Genomic DNA, 22284 nt, shown 5'->3' with positions numbered 1-22284 from the left:
AGCCAAAGAGAACATCAACAGGCCCAAGGTGGCTTGAAATGTTTACAACATAATTATGTGACACTTCTAAAGGACTTTCACATTTTTTAAATCTAAAAAAGAAGAAACTAACTGGCTTATTTACCTGTTTAATTTTGTCACGGTCCTGATCTGGTGTGGCCGTTGAGTTAATTCTCAAGCTTTTCTTAAACATGGCCATTCGAGTCTTGGCTTCACTGCGCTGAATCTTAGGCAGTCTTGCTCTTTCTTGAGTTTGTCTGTTTTTTAATTCCTCAATAAGTCGTTGATTGTAACGCTGCATTTGTTCTGTTTCCTAAGAAAGTATCAAACAGAGTCCAGTGATGTAGATATAATTTATTTTATTTTTATTATTTTTTTAAAGATTTTATTTATTTATTTGAGAGAGAAAGAATGAGAAACAGAGAGCATGAGAGGGAGGAGGGTCAGATGGAGAAGCAGACTGCCTGCTGAGCAGGGAGCCCGATGTGGGACTCGATCCCAGGACGCCGGGATCATGACTTGAGCTGAAGGCAGTCGCTTAACCAACTGAGCCACCCAGGCGCCCCGATGTAGATATAATTTAATACTCAGTACTCACATATATGCGCAAACATGTCATTTTGTTGTTGTTTCTCAAAATTGCTCTTTCCCTTGTTGCATTATCAACCAGCAAACTTTTACTCAAAATATAATTTATAATAAAAATAAAGCTTTTAGTAATAAGGATCTTTTTTTTTTTAAGATTTATCTATCTATATTAGAGAAAGAGAGCACAAGTGGGAGGGGCAGAGGGAGAGGGAGAGAGAATCTCAAGCAGACTCCACGGTGAGTGCAGGAGCCCGACATGGGGCTTGATCCCACAACACCGAGATCACGACCCGCAGACCTGAGGTCACGATCGGAAACCCAACCGACTGCGCCACCCAGGTGCCCATAATGAGTCTTATATTAAAATTCTTTTACTAAGTCAGGGAGTCCACATTTTTAAGATATTTGAACCATAAATGGAGTCACAATAGCTACCTTTGAGAGACAAGATGAAAATTATAACATAGAAGAGAACTTAAAAGCACTGTACTAGTCACCTTCCATGAAATTCATAGAAAGAAGTTTGCAGTCATAAGACACACTTAATTACTCCAAACTTCACCAAATAAATTTTAGGATTAAAAAAAAGAAAATATAAAATTCATTCTCTAAGAAATAGAAGTTTCAGAAATAACTCTATAAATTTGAAATGAACAAAAAGTAAACCAATCTTCCTTTCATTAACCTTCTCATGACGCTTAAGTAGCTGATGTCTTTGCATGAAATACTGATCTTTAAGTTGCTGTTTGAGCAGCTGGTGTTTTTCTTGTAAGTGTCGTTCTTCAAGCTCCCAAACTGCAGCTTCTCGAGCTAGAAGAAGAAAGCAATTTTCAAAACGTCACTTTGTTCTTTTTACACATGTACTTTGGTCTTCATTTTAATATTTACATTAAAAGTGTTCTATATACACTAACTTATACACACAATGACATTCTTTTTTTTTTTTTAAGATCTTTATTTATTTATTTATTTGACAGAGACACAGCGAGAGAGGGAACACAAGCAGGGGGAGTGGGAGAGGGAGAAGCAGGCTTCCCGCGGAGCAGGGAGCCCGATGCGGGGCTCGATCCCAGGACCCTGGGATCATGACCTGAGCTGAAGGCAGACGCTTAACCGTCTGAGCCACCCAGATGCCCCCACGCAATGACATTCTGAAGTATAAATGAAATATTGCCAGTGCACAGGTAATATTCATCACCACTTACCATTCTGTTCTAATGTCCTATAAACAGAGTGTCCCACCCCCAACACCAAAATTCCTTTTAATTATCTTAATGATAAAGAAAAAAATCTTAACTTTTTATTAAGGGAAATAAGTGCTTAAAATCCCATTCCACTGTGTAGCCATTAAGTATACCAACAATTATAAGGCATAATGAGTATACCAAAACTATTCAGGTAAAGTTCTAGCATCATCTGAACAAAAAGATGTTTTAAGAATTATATGCTTATTGTTTACTTTTCCTCTCATAAAGGCATTTATTCGATGTCTTACAGTATTTAACTTTATAAAGAATTTAAAAATTTTAAATTCTTAAAATTTAACATAGTTTTTCCTCTTATTAACCTCAACTTTATCTTTCTACCACTCTAGCAAAGGAGAGCATTCAAATAATTTCCAATTATTTGATATTACGGATATCAGACATATCCATATGTCTCAGCCAATGTTCTTCAGGTATCATTTTATATACACACATATGCTCGTAATTTCATATACCTCTCATGAGTTGCTGTTTGTTATTCAGGCACTCTCTTTCAATATTGGCTAGCTCTGCCTTCTGCTGTTGGATGATCTTTTTCAGAGAGCCATCTAATTCTTGTTGTTGCTTCTGAACAAATTCCTGTTCCTATTAGACACAGTTAACCATCAGTTAATAAGCATCTACTGAGTGAAACATCCATTTATCTATATGACTATATTAGTGGTTAACAAGATTTCTAAGCCAAGTTTCTAAAAAAAAAAAATCACCAATTATATAGCATATATAATATAAATGTATTAGTAACTCAATTCAAGCCCAGAAAAAAAAGTACTAGAATACATAATATTCTAAACTCACTATGAAAAATAACACACAGAGGTAACCCTCTCAGGTCCCCTCCCTCTTCAGGAGCTCTGTACTATCACTCAGTAAACCTTACTAAGTTCTCAATAAACTTTGCTTTGCTGCCCACCAGAGGAAAAAAAAATACACACACAAGACTACAATTCACTAATTAAAATGCCCTATTACATGAACAGCTTTAGGAAAATAACAAATTTAGAGCTTCAAAAACTGACAATTCATTACACTGTGGTGTGGATAAAACAATAATAAACAAGAAATGCCTTTTAGGAAAAAGAGAATAAAGAGCAAATAAGTAAAACACATATCAGAATTTTAAATATCTCTATTTTTCCAAGAAATAAAGAGTCAGGAAGAAATACCATGGCTACACTAACAGAGAAAGATAGTTTCTATATCTATAGTATCTGCCTAAAAATAACAATAGTTTGTAGACAATGAGAAATAGTACATTGCTAGAGAAATGTGAACTAAGAAAAGTGAGTTACGTTTTATAAGTATATATATAAAATTCCCTATGATCAGAGAATTCTACCAACATGTTTGGGATTCACTCGTTCATTCAACAAATATTTATTGAATACATACTATTTGCCCAAGTGCCAAATTTATGCTTTAAAAAAAAAAAAATCCCTCAGTAACTGTGTAAGAAAAGGAAATGTTAAAGTGACTTATGGTCTTTGTGCTAGATCACACATTTACAGAAGGAAGAAATACTATCCAAATTGAAGAAATATGTTGAAATAATATGGAAAAATAAGTTTTGCCAGTAAACATTTGGCTCTCCATCCCTCTTGGCAGTTAGAGCAGTCTGTGATTAGCAAAAGGGATATTCTGACCAATTTGAGTGTGGATTTAGAAATTTAGGATTGAAGCAGCACTCCACCTATAACCCCTCCTCTTGCACATCCTAGAGAAGATAAAAGCCCAAGATCCATTTGGATCTATTCTTTATGCCTTGGGCAGAGTCTGACAGGATCTGGATCACTACCAGCCTGGTCTTCAATACATGAAGAGTGAGTCTAGCAGTGTTCCTCAAGGTGCTTGCCTTACTGCTATGTCTCTGGAGGCGAGTATCACGTTTTACCGTTCGTGATGGCCTGTTAAAGTAATCCGGAGCTATAAATACTACTGCTTCATCTGTGTCAGAGTTTGTACTTTAGCATAAATACAAATAGACATTAGCAGAAAAACTAATGAATCGCCTCCATAAAATACAACTGTGAATTGACTACAGTCACCTACATAACTTTATCACAGAAAAAAAAACCCACAATGAATATTTAATTTCAACTATTCAGAATAAGGCCTTTTGAGTTTTTTTTTTTTAAGATTTTATTTATTTATTTGAGAGAGAGAGAATGAGAGAGAGAGAGCACGAGAGGGGGGAGGGTCAGAGGGAGAAGCAGACTCCCTGCTGAGCAGGGAGCCGATGCAGGACTTGATCCCAGGACTCCAGGATCATGACCTGAGCCGAAGGCAGTCGCTTAACCAACTGAGCCACCCAGGCACCCAAGGCCTTTTGAGTTTTAAAGAGATGCAAAATCTCCATGCCTATCTTTTAAGCAACTATAACAAAGAAAGTTGCTTAAGCTTTATATTTTCCTACAGTAAATATCACCTATAATAAAAATTACATTGTTTCTCTAATTTCATTGTAAAATTTCTATATGCAAACTTGTATAATAAACAATATAGTCTGCAGCTATATCAAAGGGTTTTCTTTTGTTCAACATTTGTACTATTAATTTGCATAAAGGACTTTTAAAAAATATCTGTGTAGACAGAAACAATGGGCCCAATATTTAATTACTCTAAATATAAATATTACATTTAGACTCAAATCAAATGCAAAAGTGTAAGATGGGGGTGAATAAATATTTATGTGAAAATTAAAAAGGGCAAATATAAGCCAGTGCCACTAAAAAAGTGAATGCAATTTCCTGTCAATTCAATTCTTGGTTATATTACTATAATACATGTATGTCTACATTAAGCAAGATAAGAGCTGGGTTCAAAGAAAACCTTTACTAAGTGCTTAGTAAATGTTGGACACTGTACTAGTTATGAGGTTACTAAAATTAAAAAAAGACAGTATTGCCTTTAAGGAGCTTCTAGTGGTTCCAAATTGGTTTTGTCTGTCCATATAGAGAGCAGTGGGCCCCTTCCCTTAGTATCACATTTTCAAAAGTTCAAAAGTAAACCACAGAAAACCAAAAGCTGGATTACAGGGTCTAGAAACCATGCTACACAATGAGCAACGGAAAAAACTACAGAAGTATGCAGCAGCTAATACATATGGGGAAAAGAAGAGCTGAGACTATTATATAGAAGGAGGCAGAATTAGCATGTGCTGGTCCAGAAAGTAAAATAAGGTTTAATAGGTAAGAGTCAAGGTAGGCTTCTATACTGCAAGTGCTTCCAACAGTGAGCGTTAACGAAGACAGCAGTTGTCTTACAGAGTCACAGACTTAAATAATTAAGCAGTCTGGATAATTACGTAGTCAAAAATACTGTGCAAATAATTTTCTTTCTTTCTCTCTTTCCTTCCTTCCTTCACTTATTCATTTATTTAAGTAATCTCTACACCTAATATGGCTCAAATTCACGACCCCAAGATCAAGAGTTGCACACTCTTCCAACTGAGCCTGCCAGGCACCTCAAATAATTTTATTAAAGCTAAAATTTACCTGAAAGGTCCAGGTCCCTCACATACTAACTCATATATTTTATTACCTCAAAAGAAATGAAATTTTAATATTATTGAGCTTTCATTAAATTTCCTAAATTCCATTAAGTTTCCTAACAAAAGCCAAGTATAATATATTCACACTGGAATTTTTCATTAGAAATTACTCTTAGGATCTAAAAGGAAAGTGATCTTACATTCCAAAAAGATTGAACAAATTACATTTACCCTAAAAAAAAAAAAGATGTAGCTGATCACCAAAAGCAACAAATAATTTTAAATGAACACATAAACTGTAAAATGAGCACCCTTTCAAAGTACAAGTTTAAATGCTGATAAGAAATTTTATCATATTAATCAGATAACTATAAACATTAAAAATACAACTTTGGGTTCTAGAAAACTATAGGAAAGGTTTATGATATACTGGGCTATTTGTACAAAATCTGATTCTAACTCAAAAGAAAAGCTAAAAATGGTAATGATCAGAAAAGTGATAATTCATAATTTCTCCCTCTCATTAAAAAAAAAATTAATGTTTTGCCTACTCTTTAGAAAACTATAGAGCCCAGCAGCTGCCAATAATAAAAAAAAAAAGTAAGTCTAATTCTAGGAGAGGGGAAGGGAGGGGTTGAAATCAAGCTGTATTCTATCTACTCCAGTTGTGTATATCAAACATCACAAACAAAAATTACAGTTAAATAAGCTAGTCACTTCCCTATAGAAACTGTGAGAAAGAATACAGCCTGGAATTCCAGACTTAATTTAAAACTACAGCAAGGAGAAGAGCAACTCACTATTCATTATGGACAATCTGAATAGTGAAAACTAGAGTTAAATGGAACTACAATCACTACTTTTAATATGGCTTTTCTGACCATATCCATAATTAAAACATGTATGTAAAACATAAATGCAATCAAAATGTCACTTCACACAAAGATAAAAATCTAATCACAGCATTCAATTTCTCACATGTGCAAAGCTTATAAAATACTACTGGGAAGGTTTTTCTTGAAAAATGAAAATCTCAAAATTTGTGGTGAGGGTAGACAGAAAAAAGAACACTATTATAAATGTTCTAATTCCAGCTCTACCATTAATGTCTTTTTTGACTTTAAGTAGACCACTTAGTCTTCTGTGCCTTGATTTCCTTACGTGTAAAATGGATACACTCCATCCCTGTATTAGGGTGGTGGCAGTGCGAATCAAATGTGAAAACTCTTTGAAGAATACTATACTATAAAAAGTTCGTTTCAGGTTATTACTATATTGTCATTACTGACATTATCATCTATCAATCTTCTAGATTTTAACAAATGAAGCGAACAATGAAAAGGCACATGTGAGCTGAAGAAAAAGCAGATAAAACAAGAGAAGGCATCCTCCCACAGACACGTGGGACTTACGTCCTGCAACGGGGCCTTGAAGACTGCACAAGATGACAACTGAAAAGACTGAATCATGACCTGAGCAACACCCTGTGGATTAGAATACAATGCACCTCCCAGGTGAGAATATAGCTGATGACTTTTTATAAATGGAAAGAATAATTATACAAATGTTGAGTTTCAGGAGGTGTAGAACAAGTTACTTAACAGAAAGGTCTCTTTCTCATCTGTAAAAGGAAGGTTTTGAATTAGATCAGTGGTTTTTGAACTCTAGTTTGTATTGTTGTTTTTTAAACCAGTCAAATCCTCTTTTAAAAAATGTACAATATTTATGAAACAGATGAAATGTCGTGCTGTGTGACATGAAGCGGAAGCAGGGCCCTCAAGCCCCTACAGTCCTCTCTTTTTGAAGGATTCTCGAGGTCCTTCTTCCAAACTCAAGAGCTCCTGGGAGTACAGTTTAAAAACCACTGAACTAGTTGATCAAATACATTCTGGCCCCATGACTATATAACTATTATTCATAAATTCTCAAAAAGTTAAAAATAGACTCTGCAAAGTTACTGTTTTAGCACCTTCACGAAAAGCAGTAGCAAAAGAGAAATACTTTTTAATTTGTTAGATTACTAAATTCTTCATTAAATTTACAAAAAGAAATTTACTATTGCTTTCAGCTTTAGTTGAAAATATAGGCTAGTCCCCAAAATTTTATGAAAAGTCACCAACAAAGGTTTTTTTTTTTGAAGATTTTTATTTTTTGAAACAGAGAGAGAGACACCGTGAGAGAGGGAACACAAGCAGGGGGAGTGGGAGAGGGAGAAGCAGGCCTCCCACCGAGCAGGGAGCCCTACGTGGGGCTCGATCCCAAGACCCGAGGATTGTGACCTGAGCCGAAGGCAGACGCTTAACCAACTGAGCCACCCAGGCGTCCCATCAACAAAGTTTTATTAAAGCATAGGATCACCTAACTCCTTCAACACTAAATTCTCAATTTCAACTCTAGCATCTGAAACATTTACCTTTTGGAATTTAAAAAGTCTGTATTTCTATAGGAGGAAAACTCATATTGTTCTTGTTTGAAATCCAAATTATCCAAAATTAGATGCGTGGCAAGTAAGGCCTTCCTCTTCAACTACTCACAACATGACCAACAACCACTGGACTAAGCTGACAGGAGTTTAAATTAGACACAGAAATAACAGTTTAGACATGAGAGGCAGTACGGTGTGGTGGTTCATGTGTGCTCTCATTTCCTCCCCTGAAGAACAGAAGTAGTAAGAGTAACTACCCTCATATGTTGTGAAGCTAAATGAGTTCATGCAGGTGAAGTACTTAGAATAGTGCTTGACACATGGTAAATCCTATTTGCTATTATCACTTTATTTTTTGAAAAGATTTTATTTATTTGACAGAGAGAGAGAGAGAGAGCGTGCGGGAGAGGGAAAAGCAGACATCCCCCTGAGCAGAGAACCCAACACAGGGCTTGATCCTAGGACCCTGGGATCATGACCTGAGCCGAAGGCAGATGCTTAACCAACTGAGCCACCCAGGCACTGCTTACTTTAACTAGTAATCTCCAAACCAGGCCAAGACAAAATTTTTCACTGGCTCAAACCAAACCAAACCAAACCAAACCAAACCAAACAAAACAAAACCCAATTTATTAAAATAAGCTAGTTTTGTTAAAATTTTAAATTCCAAAATATTTTCCTTATTTTTCATGGTATTAAAATATTCTCTCCTTTAAAATGATGGTGACAAGTAAACAGCACTTTAAAATATCCTTCTAAAAATAAAATATCCTTCTGGACAAAAAGAAAAAATTTTTAAAATGTTATTCCATTTGTCATGGTCCCCAGTGGTTTTTGTTTCTTCTATCTTTTTTCACGGGTCCGTAAAAGTTTGGGAAGCACTTTTTAATCACATAAAACCACATTAAAATGATAATGGAAAACAGTCATTAACATATAATCCATGTGTCTTCTTCCTTTGACATATGTAACTACAAATTGTGCTCACTTCTCTTTGCTTCCAAACTGAGTGCAAACTTAAAAGAAAAATGACTCCTAGTATAAATGACCTTGTAGAGTCATATCAGATAATTCTAGAAAAATCTGCTTAAAATACTATCTTGTCTAGTTTCATAAAGAATTCACCCATCTTAATAGGTCCAGCCTTATCATAACCTAGAATCAAGTTTATACAGGCAGTATTTTTTAACTGCCGGATTCCGAATCAAAAAGAAAAAACAACATACTTAATATTCAAAATCTGGTTTTAAGTTACTTACGTTGTTAATATTGTAATAAACATTAGATCTCCATTTAACATTACCATTTACCACTGCTCTTTTAACTTCCAACTATGTAAAAATAATGGTCTTTTAAATAGGCATTCTTGTCATATGCACAAAGCCTATACACTCATCTTCTATATTTTGTCATAAAGTCTTCTATCAAACACTGACATCTTCTACCACTGACTACCTAAAAATATAAGCTTCCATCATTATTATAGTAAGAATACAGTGGATTATACATTAACACACTTGTTCATTTCATCTGGAGTCAGCTTTCCAAACATTCCACTTAATTTCATATTAGCAACTTAAATGTCACCATTAGTGTGATTTTAGTTCTATATAAAGAATGCCCTGGGAACCTTTGTATAAGCAGAAGTCAACATCATATAATAAGTACAGCAGGAGTTTGCCCTTACAACCATGGTTTACTGAGCTGTGAGAATAATGCTGCTTTCTGTTTTTAGTAGCATTAAGCTGCTGCTGTTACCTGAGCATGCTGGCTTTGTGCAAGCTCCTCTTTCCTGCGTTTCATGAGCTCTTTTCTCAGCTCTTTGGGTGCTTTCTCCACTTCATTTATAACCTACAGTGTATAAGCATGCAGGAGGTGGGGAAATAATACTTTCTCCACAGCAAGCACTTATGTGAGCAGACACACTACAAGTCAAAGATTAAAGCTGTTAAAAAGTTCCTTTCAACATGCAAGAGCATAGGTGTTAGTTCGGTGAAAAAGAATGAATGGACAGAACATGCTTAATCTCAGTGCAGAAAGGGACATCACACCATATAAAGGTTAATTAGATGCCTAATTATCCCTACATATTATTCTCTTAAAGATCCAAAACAATCACTAAAGGATTATTAGCAGCACTGATTATGAACTAAAGATGATAAACTCAACTGCCCTTCTTGAAAGATCATAAAACTATAAACATATCTATTGACACTGTTTGAAATGTTGAAAATAAGGAAAGTTAATGCCATTTATAAAAGTGCAAAATTTCATAATTGGCTTCATAAGACCAAAGAAATCACTCTACATTCATTTAATGAGACAAAAAAAAAAGAGAGAGAGAAATAAATGGACACTATGTTTTCTTTTCTCATAAAACACACCATTTTATACATGGTGTGATAAAAATGAACACATTTGATGATTTTGTGTTGGATCAGAATAACACTCTCCTTTGCTGACAATTTAAGCCAAACTTAATTGTCAATGTCAGTATTATAAGCACTCACAAAGTAACAGTTCACTATGCTAGGATTTATTACACCAGATAAAGTATGTAAGATGAAGTATAATTTAAAGCTCCTTCTTTTAATCATTTCAAAATCCTAGATATGTATTCCACCTAAGCAGATCTATAGTCCAACTATGAAAAACAATCATGTGTTTACAAGTAGAAGCACCAAAAGCAATCAGATTCCAAATCACCACATGCTACTGATGGTCTGTGAAAGAGACTGATTTTGATTGAAGAGGGTGTATTTAAAATTCCCCATCAGTAATCCCTCATGAAACCAAATCACCATTAAAAGGAAGAGACTCCCCAAATGCAAGAAATTTAGCGATAAAGAAGAAAATACATTAATATAATTATTTAAAATATGCATATCACGACTCAAACATGTTCACCAGCTAAAAATCTCCGAGCCCAAAACAGTAAAAATAACTACAGACTTTTATATATTTAGGATTAAATCATATATTTACCTATAAATTTTTAAAAATTTAATCTCCTATTAAAAAATAACCTCTCAGTAAAAACTATCCATAGTTTCAAGAGAACTGATGGAGCCTCAGTCAAGTCATGCATCATAGTATACAGAGCATCCCTAAATAAAATATTAAACAGTAAGAAAACTAATTTTTAGAAATGGTAGCTACATCAAATAAAATTATATACCATTTCATTATTTACCTAAAGAATTTATAGAACGCATTGTATTTATTAATGTTAGATCCTATGCTTTTAAAGTAGATCCTCAAGTTCAGCAATATCATTTCAGTTTTATGCATAATTAAATGTTAAAGCCAACACGAACCTGGGTATTTTAGATGTACAACAAAAGTGAAAATGCATTTGCAGGTTTAGTTGAGATTTTTATTCCAATTCTAATAGAATTAATCATACTTATTGTCCCTGGGGTCTTTTATATCATGAAAAGGTAAATTCTTCCCCCACACCTTTAGTGTATTAGTATAAATCATAAAATCATATTTGCTAATATGTAAAACTTTTAATTTGGGAGAGAAAAACATTAATATATAAATCCTCTTTCTGAATCAATGACAATCTTTCATAGTAAATAACAGCACAGATTCTATAACAAAATGGAACAGTTTCAGGAAAAATTTAAAAATTCATTGTAAAGAAACCACTTTACGCAGATATTTTCCACATGTGATTCTTTAAGTACCTCTCAATTTGATGGATTTACAGATATAATTTCAAATTTCAGGGTACTCAGCTTTTGTTTTGGCACAATGTTCAAGAAAGGCAAGCTAACCAAGAAAAAAATTTTAAGTATGAATTAAATATTACAAATAATAAGATGAATTATTGTTGCCACCTGCAAACACAACATAGTAAGTTTTCTTGAAAGAAGCAATTTCTACAGAGGCCTTAACTATTGCATTAATAAAGGAAAAATGGTAGACTGGAAGGAAAATGAATTAGACTTAATTTGAAGACTTGGTTCAAGGTTTAGCTGGACATTTAATGGTAGTTTGTGAACTTGAACAGACCATTAAAAACCTCTTCTATTCCAGTCTTCTTGACAGTAAAATGGGATAACACCTGACCTTACTACTACCCTACATAACTGCTGGGAAGACCGAAATAAAGAATAAATGAGCACTATTTAACTCTCATGTATTATTCCTAATTCTGTAGTTTTAAGTGTACATTAAAAAAACAGCTTTCGTAATTAAAAGCAGTAGTTACACTTACCTCCTTCTTCCGGTTCTTTAACATATTCTGGAATTTGGACAACTCTTTCTCTTGTTCTCCTTTAATGCGTTTGGCTTCATCTCGTAAGCGATTTGTGTGTTCTTGTTCTAGACGTTCAATAGTCTGTTTCTGCTGTTTTTCTAGATTCTCAATTTCTTGATCATATTGTCGCTTTTTGCTCTGTAAAACAATGTTGCTCAATATCATTTAACTTTTCTATCATTCATATTAACTCATTATAATGATAATGTTTACTAAGAGTACATAACCAGCATTTAAATTTAGTGATGTGACACACAACATCTGCAATACTGAAAAAGTTGAATGCACTAAAATACATTAAGGAATTTTTTTAAAAGGTGAGCATTTTGGGGCGCCTGGGTAGCTCAGTCGGTTAAGCATCTGCCTTCAGCTCAGGTCATGATCCCACGGTCCTGGGATTAAGCCATGCATCAGGGTCCCTGCTCAGCGGGGAGTCTGCTTCTCCCTCTCCCTCTGCCCCTTCCCCCACTCAGGCATTCTCTTTCTCTCTCTCAAATAAAATCTTTAAAAAATGAGCATTTCATTTTTTTCTAACACAGAAAATACTTCTATTATACAAGGAGTAGAATGTTCAAAATTTTTAAACCATCAAGACAATACCCAGTTGCTATGAAATACTAAAGTTAGAAAAATTTCAATATTTATCCAATAAATGTTTGATAAATCAAAGGTCTTATCCAAAGTCTATTTTAATAATGTACCATTATTTATCATATTCAGATTTACTCTTCCTCATTAAGATTCTTTTTTAAAGATTTTATTTATTTGCGAGAAAGAGAGACAGAGAGAGTGAGCAAGAGCACCAAGCGGGGTAGGCAGACAGAGAGGGAGAAGCAGACTCCCCACTGAGCAGGGAGGCCAACACAGGGCTCAGTCCCAAGACCCTGAGATCATGACCTGAACTGAAGGCAGACGCTTAACCAATGGAGCTACCCAGGTGCCCCATCTCCTCACATTAAGATTCTTAAACTTCCTATTTCACTGAGACAAATCGTTTGAAATTATAAATCTGCTTGCTTTCAACAAAAGATCCCTACCTATTTAATACCTGAGTATTATATAATTTTGGATATAGGTAAAGTTAAATATTTATAAAGGGTATTTTAAAAACATAAGTAAAGGGGCACCTGGGAGGCTCAGTTGTTTAATCATCCGACTCTTGATTTCAGCACAGGTCACAATCTCAGGGTTGTGAGATCAAGCTCCACATCGGGCTCTGTGCTAGGCATGGAGCCTGCTTAAGATTCTCTCTCCCTCTCCCCCTACCCCTCCCTTCAGCTCTAAAAACTAAAAATTTAAAAAAAAAAAAAAAAAAGGAAAAACATTTCAGAAAATATTTTGGGGGAAAAGAGATGCAATTTTTATGAAGTTCTTGAAAATAGAATGTTGAGTACTATAAAAATAGTCAATGAGAACAAAAGTTCAGTATTTTCTTAAGAATTCTCAGTTATGGGGGTGCCTGGGTGGCTCAGTCATTAAGCATCTGCCTTTGGCTCAGCTCATGATCCCAGGGTCCTGGGATGGAGCCCCACATGGGGCTCTCTGCTCCGTGGGAAGCCTGCTTCTCCCTCTCCCACTCCCCCTGCTGGTGTTCCCTCTCTCGCTGTGTCCCTCTTCGTCAAATAAATAAATAAAATCTTCAAAAAAAAAAAAAAGGAATTCTCAGTTATGATCCAACAAATGTAATCAACAATGCCACACTTCACAGAAAACAATCCTTACTACTTACAATTATAAGAACCGCAGAACTATAGTCAAAACATGAATACTGTAACCTCTGAAATGATCTTTTTTCTAACCTTCATTAAGCTAGATGTTTCAATAAATTACTGAAATTTTATAACACATTACTTATTCCTTTTCCAACTTCGGACACAAGGTAAAAATTGAAAGACTCCATGACAATTACCCTTGGCTAGTTGGCACCAATTTCTCTAGCAGCTGTGAATAAGGATGTGGAAGCTTAACTATAGGAGCCAGAGAAGTAAGCATGTTTTGAACAGGCCCCAAGTAGTTCTAATATTCAGACAGGCTTGAAGACAACTATTCTAGACTGCCTTAAAATCCTGGATCCTAAATCTGAAAGGTCAAATTGTAACACTGAAAAATTATCCAGAAATAGGCACACCTAAGAACTTTATAGACCATCTACTGGCTTCATGATCCAGGTCTTCATGATAAATTTTAATCAAAGAAAACTGGAAGACACCCATCACACTGTAAGTCAGTGACAGGAAGACTGAGATAGAAGATCCTTTCATGCAAAAGGAAAAAAGACATACTAGAACACCAAAGAGATAAAGGCCAGAAATACTAACAAAGCCAGAGAAAATCTCGTAATCAAAGAACAAATTCTAAAGGTGGGTTTTTTTAAAGCACTAAATTTCAGTATTAACAAAATCGTACAAAATCTAAGACTTTACCATCATTTCTTGCTCAAAGCGCCGGAAAATTTGTTCTCGCTGTTGTTGCAGCTTGCTATTGAGCTGCTGTTGAGCTCTCTGCTCTTCTTTTTGAAGGAATCTTAACTCCCGAAGCTCCTGACGTCTGACAAAATTTAACAGCAATAATAGGGGAAGACAGCAAAAATTACACCTTTGAAGTAATGCTTTTTAAGAAAAAAAAAACTTTAACAATATTTTCAAATGTTAAAGTAATAAAAATAATCCAAAATTAGCCAAGACTTTACTCTTGTTTCTCTATTCTTCATACTTTGCAGAGACTGAAAGGAAGTCACAAAACCAGTTTTAATTATGTTCTCTACTCACCTAAGAAACCTCAACTCTTCAGTTTTGGAATCACTATCTGTAACTATCTTTGACGTTGTTACACTCACTTCTACACCATCAACAACAAATTTGCGTGTTTTCTTCAATGTCTTCTTTTGTCTTCTTGTTTCCTGAGTGAGATTTTATTTTAGTTAGGCTTTATATGGAAAATACTGGAGACGGAAAACATTTTCTTCTTAACAAAACACAACACAGAACTGTGCATGTATAATTTTTATGACACCACATCATAATTAGGCACAAGTGGTAAAAAACAATTCACATAAATGTCTCATTAGTATAACTTTTACATATTAATCGTTTTTCTTCCTCTTCTGATCTTAAGTTCTCAGATACCTCTGCTTTTCAGTTTTAGAACCACTAAGAAAACACTTAAAAATAAATGCCTGGGGCTCATCCCTTAAAGAATCTAAATTAACAGGGTGGCTGAGAATTTGCATTCCAGAAAGGCTCCCCAGGTAATTTTTACACACTGCCAGGACTGGGAATCAAATTCCATTTCATCAGCAACGATAATATCAACAGCCCCCCTCCATTTCAGAGAAAGAGATGGACTTGTGATTTTAGAGTTATTAGAAAGATAACACTTCTACTGCCTGATAGCTATTGTCTACCATTCTCTATCAAGACCAAATTCCATTCCTCAGCTGGTATCCAAATACTTTTTAAATCCAAATAGAAATAACAGAAATATAACATTCCAAAAAATACAGTTGGAATACCTAAGTATTGAGAACAAATAATTACTTGGTTTTGATCTGGGGGGAAGGGTTTGAAAGCAGAGGGAGCAAAAGTGAAATATGAAAATACTAAATTCAAAATGCATTAGGATTTTAGTTTATCTCTGGCACTTTCCAATCACCTTTCTGCAACCTCTCAGTGTTCGACTCTCCAGGCTGCCAGTATACTCATGCTCCTCTTCCTAAGCCTGGACTATGGCACCCTATCTAGCCAGGCTTCCCCTAAAATCTAAAGTGGGCATGCCACCCTGTAAATCCAAACTTTCTATTTCTTCAGTTCCTACTCAAGTATCTACAATTAATATCACCTTAATCCTCAAAAAAAGTATTTGGATTTTTTTTAAAAGGCATTAAGTCAGTTCAAATTAACGGAATTTAACTGAAGACAATCTAGGCAATATGTGTAATAATTTGGTACACACAGGCAGACTCATCAGTCATGCCGTGGAGTCTTGTGCCTAAGGTCAGTTTCCTAAGTTGTTCCTGCTTTGTACAGTCTTCTCTTCTGCTGTCAATCCAGAGTATCTAAGTAATCTATGGCTCACCTGTATCAGAATTCCATGGGATCTTCTGTTACAAATAATGATTCTTGGGCCCCTACCCCAGATCTCCACATAGCTCTCCCTGAAACTCCTTTTTAAAATAATTTATTCGGGGGGCACCTGGGTGGCTCAGTTGGTTAAGCGACTGCCTTCGGCGCAGGTCATGATCCCAGGGTCCTGGGATTGAGCCCCACATCCGGCTCCCTGCTCGGCGGGAAGCCTGCTTCTCCCTCTCCCACTCCCCCTGCTTGTGTTCCCTCTCTCACTCTCTGTCAATTAAATAAATAAAATCTTTTAAATAAATTAATTAATTAATAATAATAATTTATTCGGGGCGCCTGGGTGGCTCAGTCGTTAAGCGTCTGCCTTCAGCTCGGGTCGTGATCCCAGGGTCCTGGGATTGAGCCCCACACCAGGCTCCCTGCTCAGTGGGAAGCCTGCTTCTCCCTCTCCCACTCCTCCTGCTTGTGGTCCCTCTCTCACTGTCTCTCTCTGTCAAATAAATAAATAAAATCTTAAAAAATAAATAAAATAATTTATTCATGCTGAGTATACTTGACATATAATAGTATACTAGTTTCAGGTGTACAACGTAAAGATTCAACATTTGCATGTGCTGGTAAATGATCACCTTTAGCACCATTAAGTCTAGTTAATATCCCTAATCATGTATACCCCTGGTAACTCTTAAGCACATTAAGATTTGAAAATGGCTCTAAAGGCCCCAAGTGTTCTCTGTTTTAGTTTTTGATTTTTTGTTTGTTCTCCCACAGTGGTTCTCATGGCAGTATTAACTATGGCTGAGGAGGCAACAATGTATGGGCCACTGGTAAATCAAGGACATTTATACTCTAAATGTGCTTAAAAAGAGATCATTCTTTCAATTCCTCAATTCTTTCATATATAATGGATTCTTCCTAAAATATAACTAAATATGTGCAGTAAGAGAACGCAAACAAACCAAGTAACTTCCACTGTTTACATCAAGTTGGCAAAAATAGATAGGTATTACCAAAAAATTAAAAGATTATATCCAGCACCTCTCTCCTTGATTCTTTATAGTTGATTGCCTTCATAGGCCTTAAGAATTTTATAGGGTTAGTACTACACTGATTTAGTGCTGTTTTATTTTCAAAATATCTGTTTCACATATACTGTAAATTGCCAAAACAACGAAAAACCCAAACAAGGGCCCACATATACTTACTTGTAAAGATATTGATCCACTATCTTTAGTTTTGCTTAGGAAGCTAGAGATGGATAAATTCAAGTCAATGCTGCTATTATCAGCAGTGGAACCAGTGCCTGAATCAGTATCATTTTCCTTTTGATTCTCGGATTCTGGAAGCAGCATGGTTTCAGTTTTTGATAAAACACCTATTTCCCCTTTATTTTCTGCATCTTCAGAGTTGATATTAATACTGGGTACTGGGACAGGCTGAGGTTCACTGGGCTGTGAAGAGGGAGTCACTTGAGGTTCTGTTTTAATTGGCACTTCACATGGAATTGCTTTTTGCTCTGTATCTATCTGAGCAGTGGCTTCTTGAGCATTCTGAGTTTCACTTCCTAAAGCCTTCTGGTCAGTGTAAGTTACTACACGTCTGACCTCTCTTTCTTCAGTGCTACTGGACTCAGTAATTTCCTCACCTTCATTTGTCCCAGATTCCTCACTGGTCTTCACTATGTTCTCCAAACTGTTGATTAATTGTTCCTCATCTTTACCTTCCACGGATTTCTGATCTATCTCATTAGTTTCTACTACGTCTTTAATAGGAACTTCCTCAGTACCACCAGCCTTAGGACCCTCTGTGGGCTTACTTACTAATTCCTGGTCTACTTCAACCACTTCTTTCCCATCATTACTCTGAGCATCCTCAGCATTGTTTTCAACTGCCTTCTGAGCAACATCTCCTGCCTCATTTGTTCCTATCAAATGGCTTGTATCGCTGATCACATCTTCTAGAATTTTGTCATCTTTTCCCAATTTCTCTTGGGTGACTTCCTTTGTAAGCACAACTTCATTTTCAACTGGCTGAATGTGTGCCTCTTTTTCTCCAGTCTCTTGAGAAACTAAATCCATTGTTTGAATGGTGTCTTTAATTTCTTCAGATTTCATAATCTTATTTTCAAATATCTGTTTCTTTTCCTGATCCCTTTCTTCCACAGGTTTCAGAATCTGTTCAGTATCTGTTTCTAAAGTTATCATTACGTTATTCTCTTTTCCTTCATTGACTGAATTAATGTCCACTGTTTCTTGGTCTTCTGTGTCAGGCAAATTTTCAAGCTTGGGTCTCTTCTCCTCTCTCCCATTTTCCTCAATTACTGTCGTTCTATTATGAAGTTCAGCCACAGCTTCTAAGTGAACATCATTACTATGTTCATTAATACCCTCTGCAGCTTTTTCAGGTTCATCAGTGGGGAGTTTTTCATTAAGAACTTTGCTGTTAAATTTATCTTCAGAAGCATTACGTTCTGTTTTTTCTGAGACAGATTCCAAAATACAAGCATTTTGTGAAAGTTTATCTTCTTCAGAGCTGGCAATACTGAGGTCAGATGAGGCACGCTTACTTGCAGGTATTGGCTAAAAAAGATTTTATACAATTTTAGTGTTAAAACATAACTTGAAGATGGGGATCAAAACAATATATATTTTGTATCTAGATAAATAAATGATTTAAATAATATATAATGATTTAGTATCTTAATTAAAATCTGATGAGGTTATAAAAATAATTTAAAGAACTGACAAATCTTCAAATAAATATGACAAAAATGGATAGCAAAGGGGAAACTTGTTAATCTTCACCCTTAAAATTAAAGATTTTATACTGCTACCCCCCAATTCATCTTTAGACACAGGTGCAATTCCACCTCAAAACCTGACTCTAAATATTACCTAAATAACATTTCCTTTCTAAATACTGACCAAAGAATTTTCTGTTTCTTCATCATCATCTTCCTCTTTGCCATCTTCAACTTCTTCTGTTACTTCAGCCTTTGCCTCTGCAATCAGCTCTCGAATTGGTTTGTTGGAATCAACGGTAACAAAGGGATGCTGTTTGATCATTAAGAAGAGCATACTTAATAACAGCTGAAATGCTTGCTTATAAAATTTCAAACACATATTACACATGTCATTATGTGGTAAAAATATAAACCCGTAGGTAACAAAAATATAAACAACTTCAAATAATGTTACATCTGGGCAAGGAAGGAGGAGAAGGGGACTGAGCAGGAACAGGGCTGCCTGCAACTATGTACTTTTTAAAAATCTGAAGGAAATATGTCAAAAAGGGTAACACATTTCTGGGTAGTAGGTACATGTACTTTTCTGTATGTTTGAAATTTCATAATCTAAATTAAATTTTAAAGCAAGTTTCAAATTGTACAGTTTTAGTTCTTAAAAAGTAACAACAATATATATAAATCCTGGATAAAGCCTCAATAAAAAAATTATAAAAAGCTTTAAAGTTCTGTTAAAAGTGTCTGCAAATAAGGGCACCCACGTGGCTCAGTCGTTAAGCATCTGCCTTCGGCTCGTCATGATCCCAGGGTCCTGAGATCGAGTTCTGCATCGGGCTCCGCGCTGAGCTGGGGGGCCTGCTTCTCCCTCTCCCCCCTGCTCATGCTCTCTCTCAAATAAACAAAATCTTTTAAAAAGTGCCTGCAAATACCTGCTTTTTTGACAAGGTTTTAATATTCTTAAAAGTAAGAAGCCATTTTATTCATTTTTGTACACTCAGCAGCACTTAATAGTGCCTGTCACAGACTAAGATCTTCTTAAGGGGGGGTAATAAAATAATAAGAGAAAGTGTGTTCTAGGGATGTACCTCTTGCAAAGAGCAAGGCAACTTCTTCTTTTTTCTCCTGAGATAAACAGATCAACCTAAAATACTAGAATGCAGGAGTTACAAAGTAACCCAATCTAATAGGTAACTACCTCAAGATTTGTCATTCTGTTTGTCTACCTGTAATATTATATAACAAATTTCTCTTTCAGATATTACAAATAGGTCCTGCTATAAAACAAAATTTTCCAATCACTTTAACACCATTTTTCAAAAAAAAAAAAAAGTCAGCAGTATTTACTGAATATTTATCCTTACTGTAAGAGATATAAAAAAAATTAATTAGCTCATGAACCCTGCCCCCAAGGGGCTTGCTATCTAGTAACTGGAGAGACAAACTGGAAATAATTAAGTGGAAATAACTAAAAGAATAAAAAGAATACAATTAAATGGAATCAAAAAAGCACAAAAGGAATGACTTATAAGCTAAATGCCTTTTGGTAATGGCAGCACGTATGTTTATAAAGCAAATGTTTACTACTACAATGTATTTTGAGTTTCCACAGGGAAACTCAAGTGAAAAGACAATATGCTGAATGAATCTGAAAGTGTATTCTTCTTAAAGAGATGCTAATTACATGGTCACGGTCGTCATATCACTCTTCTCTTACCTGCAGTAGCTGAGATGTAGTCCACCTGGAATCCACATTCTTTTCCAAGCATTTCTTTAGAAAGTCCTTAAAATTTGAAGACCTGCAAAATAAAATTTTAACAATGATATTTCTATTTTATTCTCTGTTATTAAAAATCAAACAAAACTGATAAGTTATGGTTGTTTTATTATGTATGTTAATACTATTCAACATAAGAAAACTAGTTAATGAGACTAAGATTTCATAATAATAAGATGAATATTAAGATATCATCTGTAAACACAAAATTAAATATATATGTATGTAGAGTCATAGTTTTAGACATTGAGACATAGTCATATATTCACAAGTATGCGAAAAATCACAGAAACTCTATTAAATTCCACAAATATACATCAACCACATATATCTCACTTTCTTACAGTACAGAAAATACTGTATTATATACAGTTGTTTCATGTAGACCTCAAATCACTGATACTTTCAAATTTATGGGAAAAGTTAGTTATAAGAGTTTGTATGGTCCTTACGTCTTAAAAAAAAATTACCAAAAATCAGTTTTCTACTCATAGTCTTTGTACCAGTAACTAAATTTAAATACCCTTGAAAAGCTGGGAGAATAAAACATCAAGTTTTGCTTCGTAAAAGGCTTCATTTAGAATATTTTACCATTTTGATGGTTGTGCTAATGTAGGGGGCTCTGATTTTGCTATTTTTAGCAGCACTCGCATTGGATTTAATTCATGATGAGGTGGTTCTATCTCAGCCATTTCTATTAAAGTGATACCCAGGGACCAAACATCAGCTTTGTAGTCATAGGGTCTGTCCTTAGATGTTTCACACATGACTACTTCAGGAGCCATCCTATGAAGACAGAGAATTAAAAGTTAAGATGTTTAACTTAAGAATAACGATTGCAAGCCACATAAAAGAGAGACAGTATAATCAATTATGTGGACAAAATTAATGCGTAATAGGTGATAAGAGCTTCTGACATAATACTATAAATCCATAAAGCTGAATACATACCAATATGGTGTGCCAATAAAGGAATCTCTTCTTTGAATTGTCCTTGTGTTTTTAGCTGATACTCCGAAATCCGCTTGAAATAAGCAATCATACAAAATATTAATAGTTTTTTAGCAAAGTTCACTGTATTTAACATAGGGAAAGCATTTCAAATCTTTAACAAGGCCATTCTTATTGAAGGGTAAACAAAACAGAAAGAGTAATTTCTCTACCATCCTCATTTTGAACACACTCTTTCTACCACAACCCCCCTCCAAAAACACTGCCAAAGAAAATATCCTATCATTAATACACTTAATACTACCATCTTTATACATCTTCAGATCATGAATTCTTCAGAATTGATAAAAAAAAGTAGTAACTTTAAAACAGACCAGTCTACCCACTTCAAAACAAATGCCAACTAGTGGTACATGCTATAATTAAATTGATAGACATAAACATTTTTTTCTCTAGTGTGAAAAGCAGAAATTACAAAGTAGCCTTGACAGCATATGTCTTGCTAATTTCTTCATGAAATTGTATTACAAAGAAAAAAACCATATTTTCCGATTTAAATTATAGAGAACAACATTATAGCTTTATCAGTTGTCAACCCCACCTTCTCAGCTTAGAGAACAATTAATAGCAACACAAATTTGCTCTTGCTGCATAATTACCTCATACCATTTATACATAACTTTTAAGTTTCAGGTTTGACATGCCATA

The 22284-nt window shown here is 35.0% G+C and overlaps 1 protein-coding gene across 2 annotated transcripts in view; it reads right to left on the bottom strand.

The window, feature by feature from the left end:
- Nucleotides 1–22284, bottom strand: part of SLK (STE20 like kinase) — a 56282-nt gene that overhangs the window by 4223 nt on the left and 29775 nt on the right. The window contains exons 5-16 of one of the 2 annotated variants that reach the window (XM_027594385.2): nucleotides 21577–21649; nucleotides 21217–21411; nucleotides 20566–20647; nucleotides 19033–19161; nucleotides 17314–18687; nucleotides 14804–14934; nucleotides 14459–14582; nucleotides 11994–12173; nucleotides 9527–9619; nucleotides 2309–2438; nucleotides 1274–1398; nucleotides 125–313 (exon numbers count right to left, since the gene is read on the bottom strand). In XM_027594385.2, the coding sequence (XP_027450186.1) occupies nucleotides 125–313; nucleotides 1274–1398; nucleotides 2309–2438; nucleotides 9527–9619; nucleotides 11994–12173; nucleotides 14459–14582; nucleotides 14804–14934; nucleotides 17314–18687; nucleotides 19033–19161; nucleotides 20566–20647; nucleotides 21217–21411; nucleotides 21577–21649 (2825 nt within the window). The remainder of the gene's footprint in view (nucleotides 1–124; nucleotides 314–1273; nucleotides 1399–2308; nucleotides 2439–9526; nucleotides 9620–11993; nucleotides 12174–14458; nucleotides 14583–14803; nucleotides 14935–17313; nucleotides 18688–19032; nucleotides 19162–20565; nucleotides 20648–21216; nucleotides 21412–21576; nucleotides 21650–22284) is intronic. The other variant, XM_027594396.2, reaches the window with a different exon arrangement.

Source organism: Zalophus californianus, chromosome 15, assembly GCF_009762305.2.
Source record: "Zalophus californianus isolate mZalCal1 chromosome 15, mZalCal1.pri.v2, whole genome shotgun sequence".
Taxonomy (NCBI): Eukaryota; Metazoa; Chordata; class Mammalia; order Carnivora; family Otariidae; genus Zalophus; species Zalophus californianus.
Note: the sequence above shows the minus strand (reverse complement) of the source record. Positions and strands in the feature narration are given on the sequence as shown.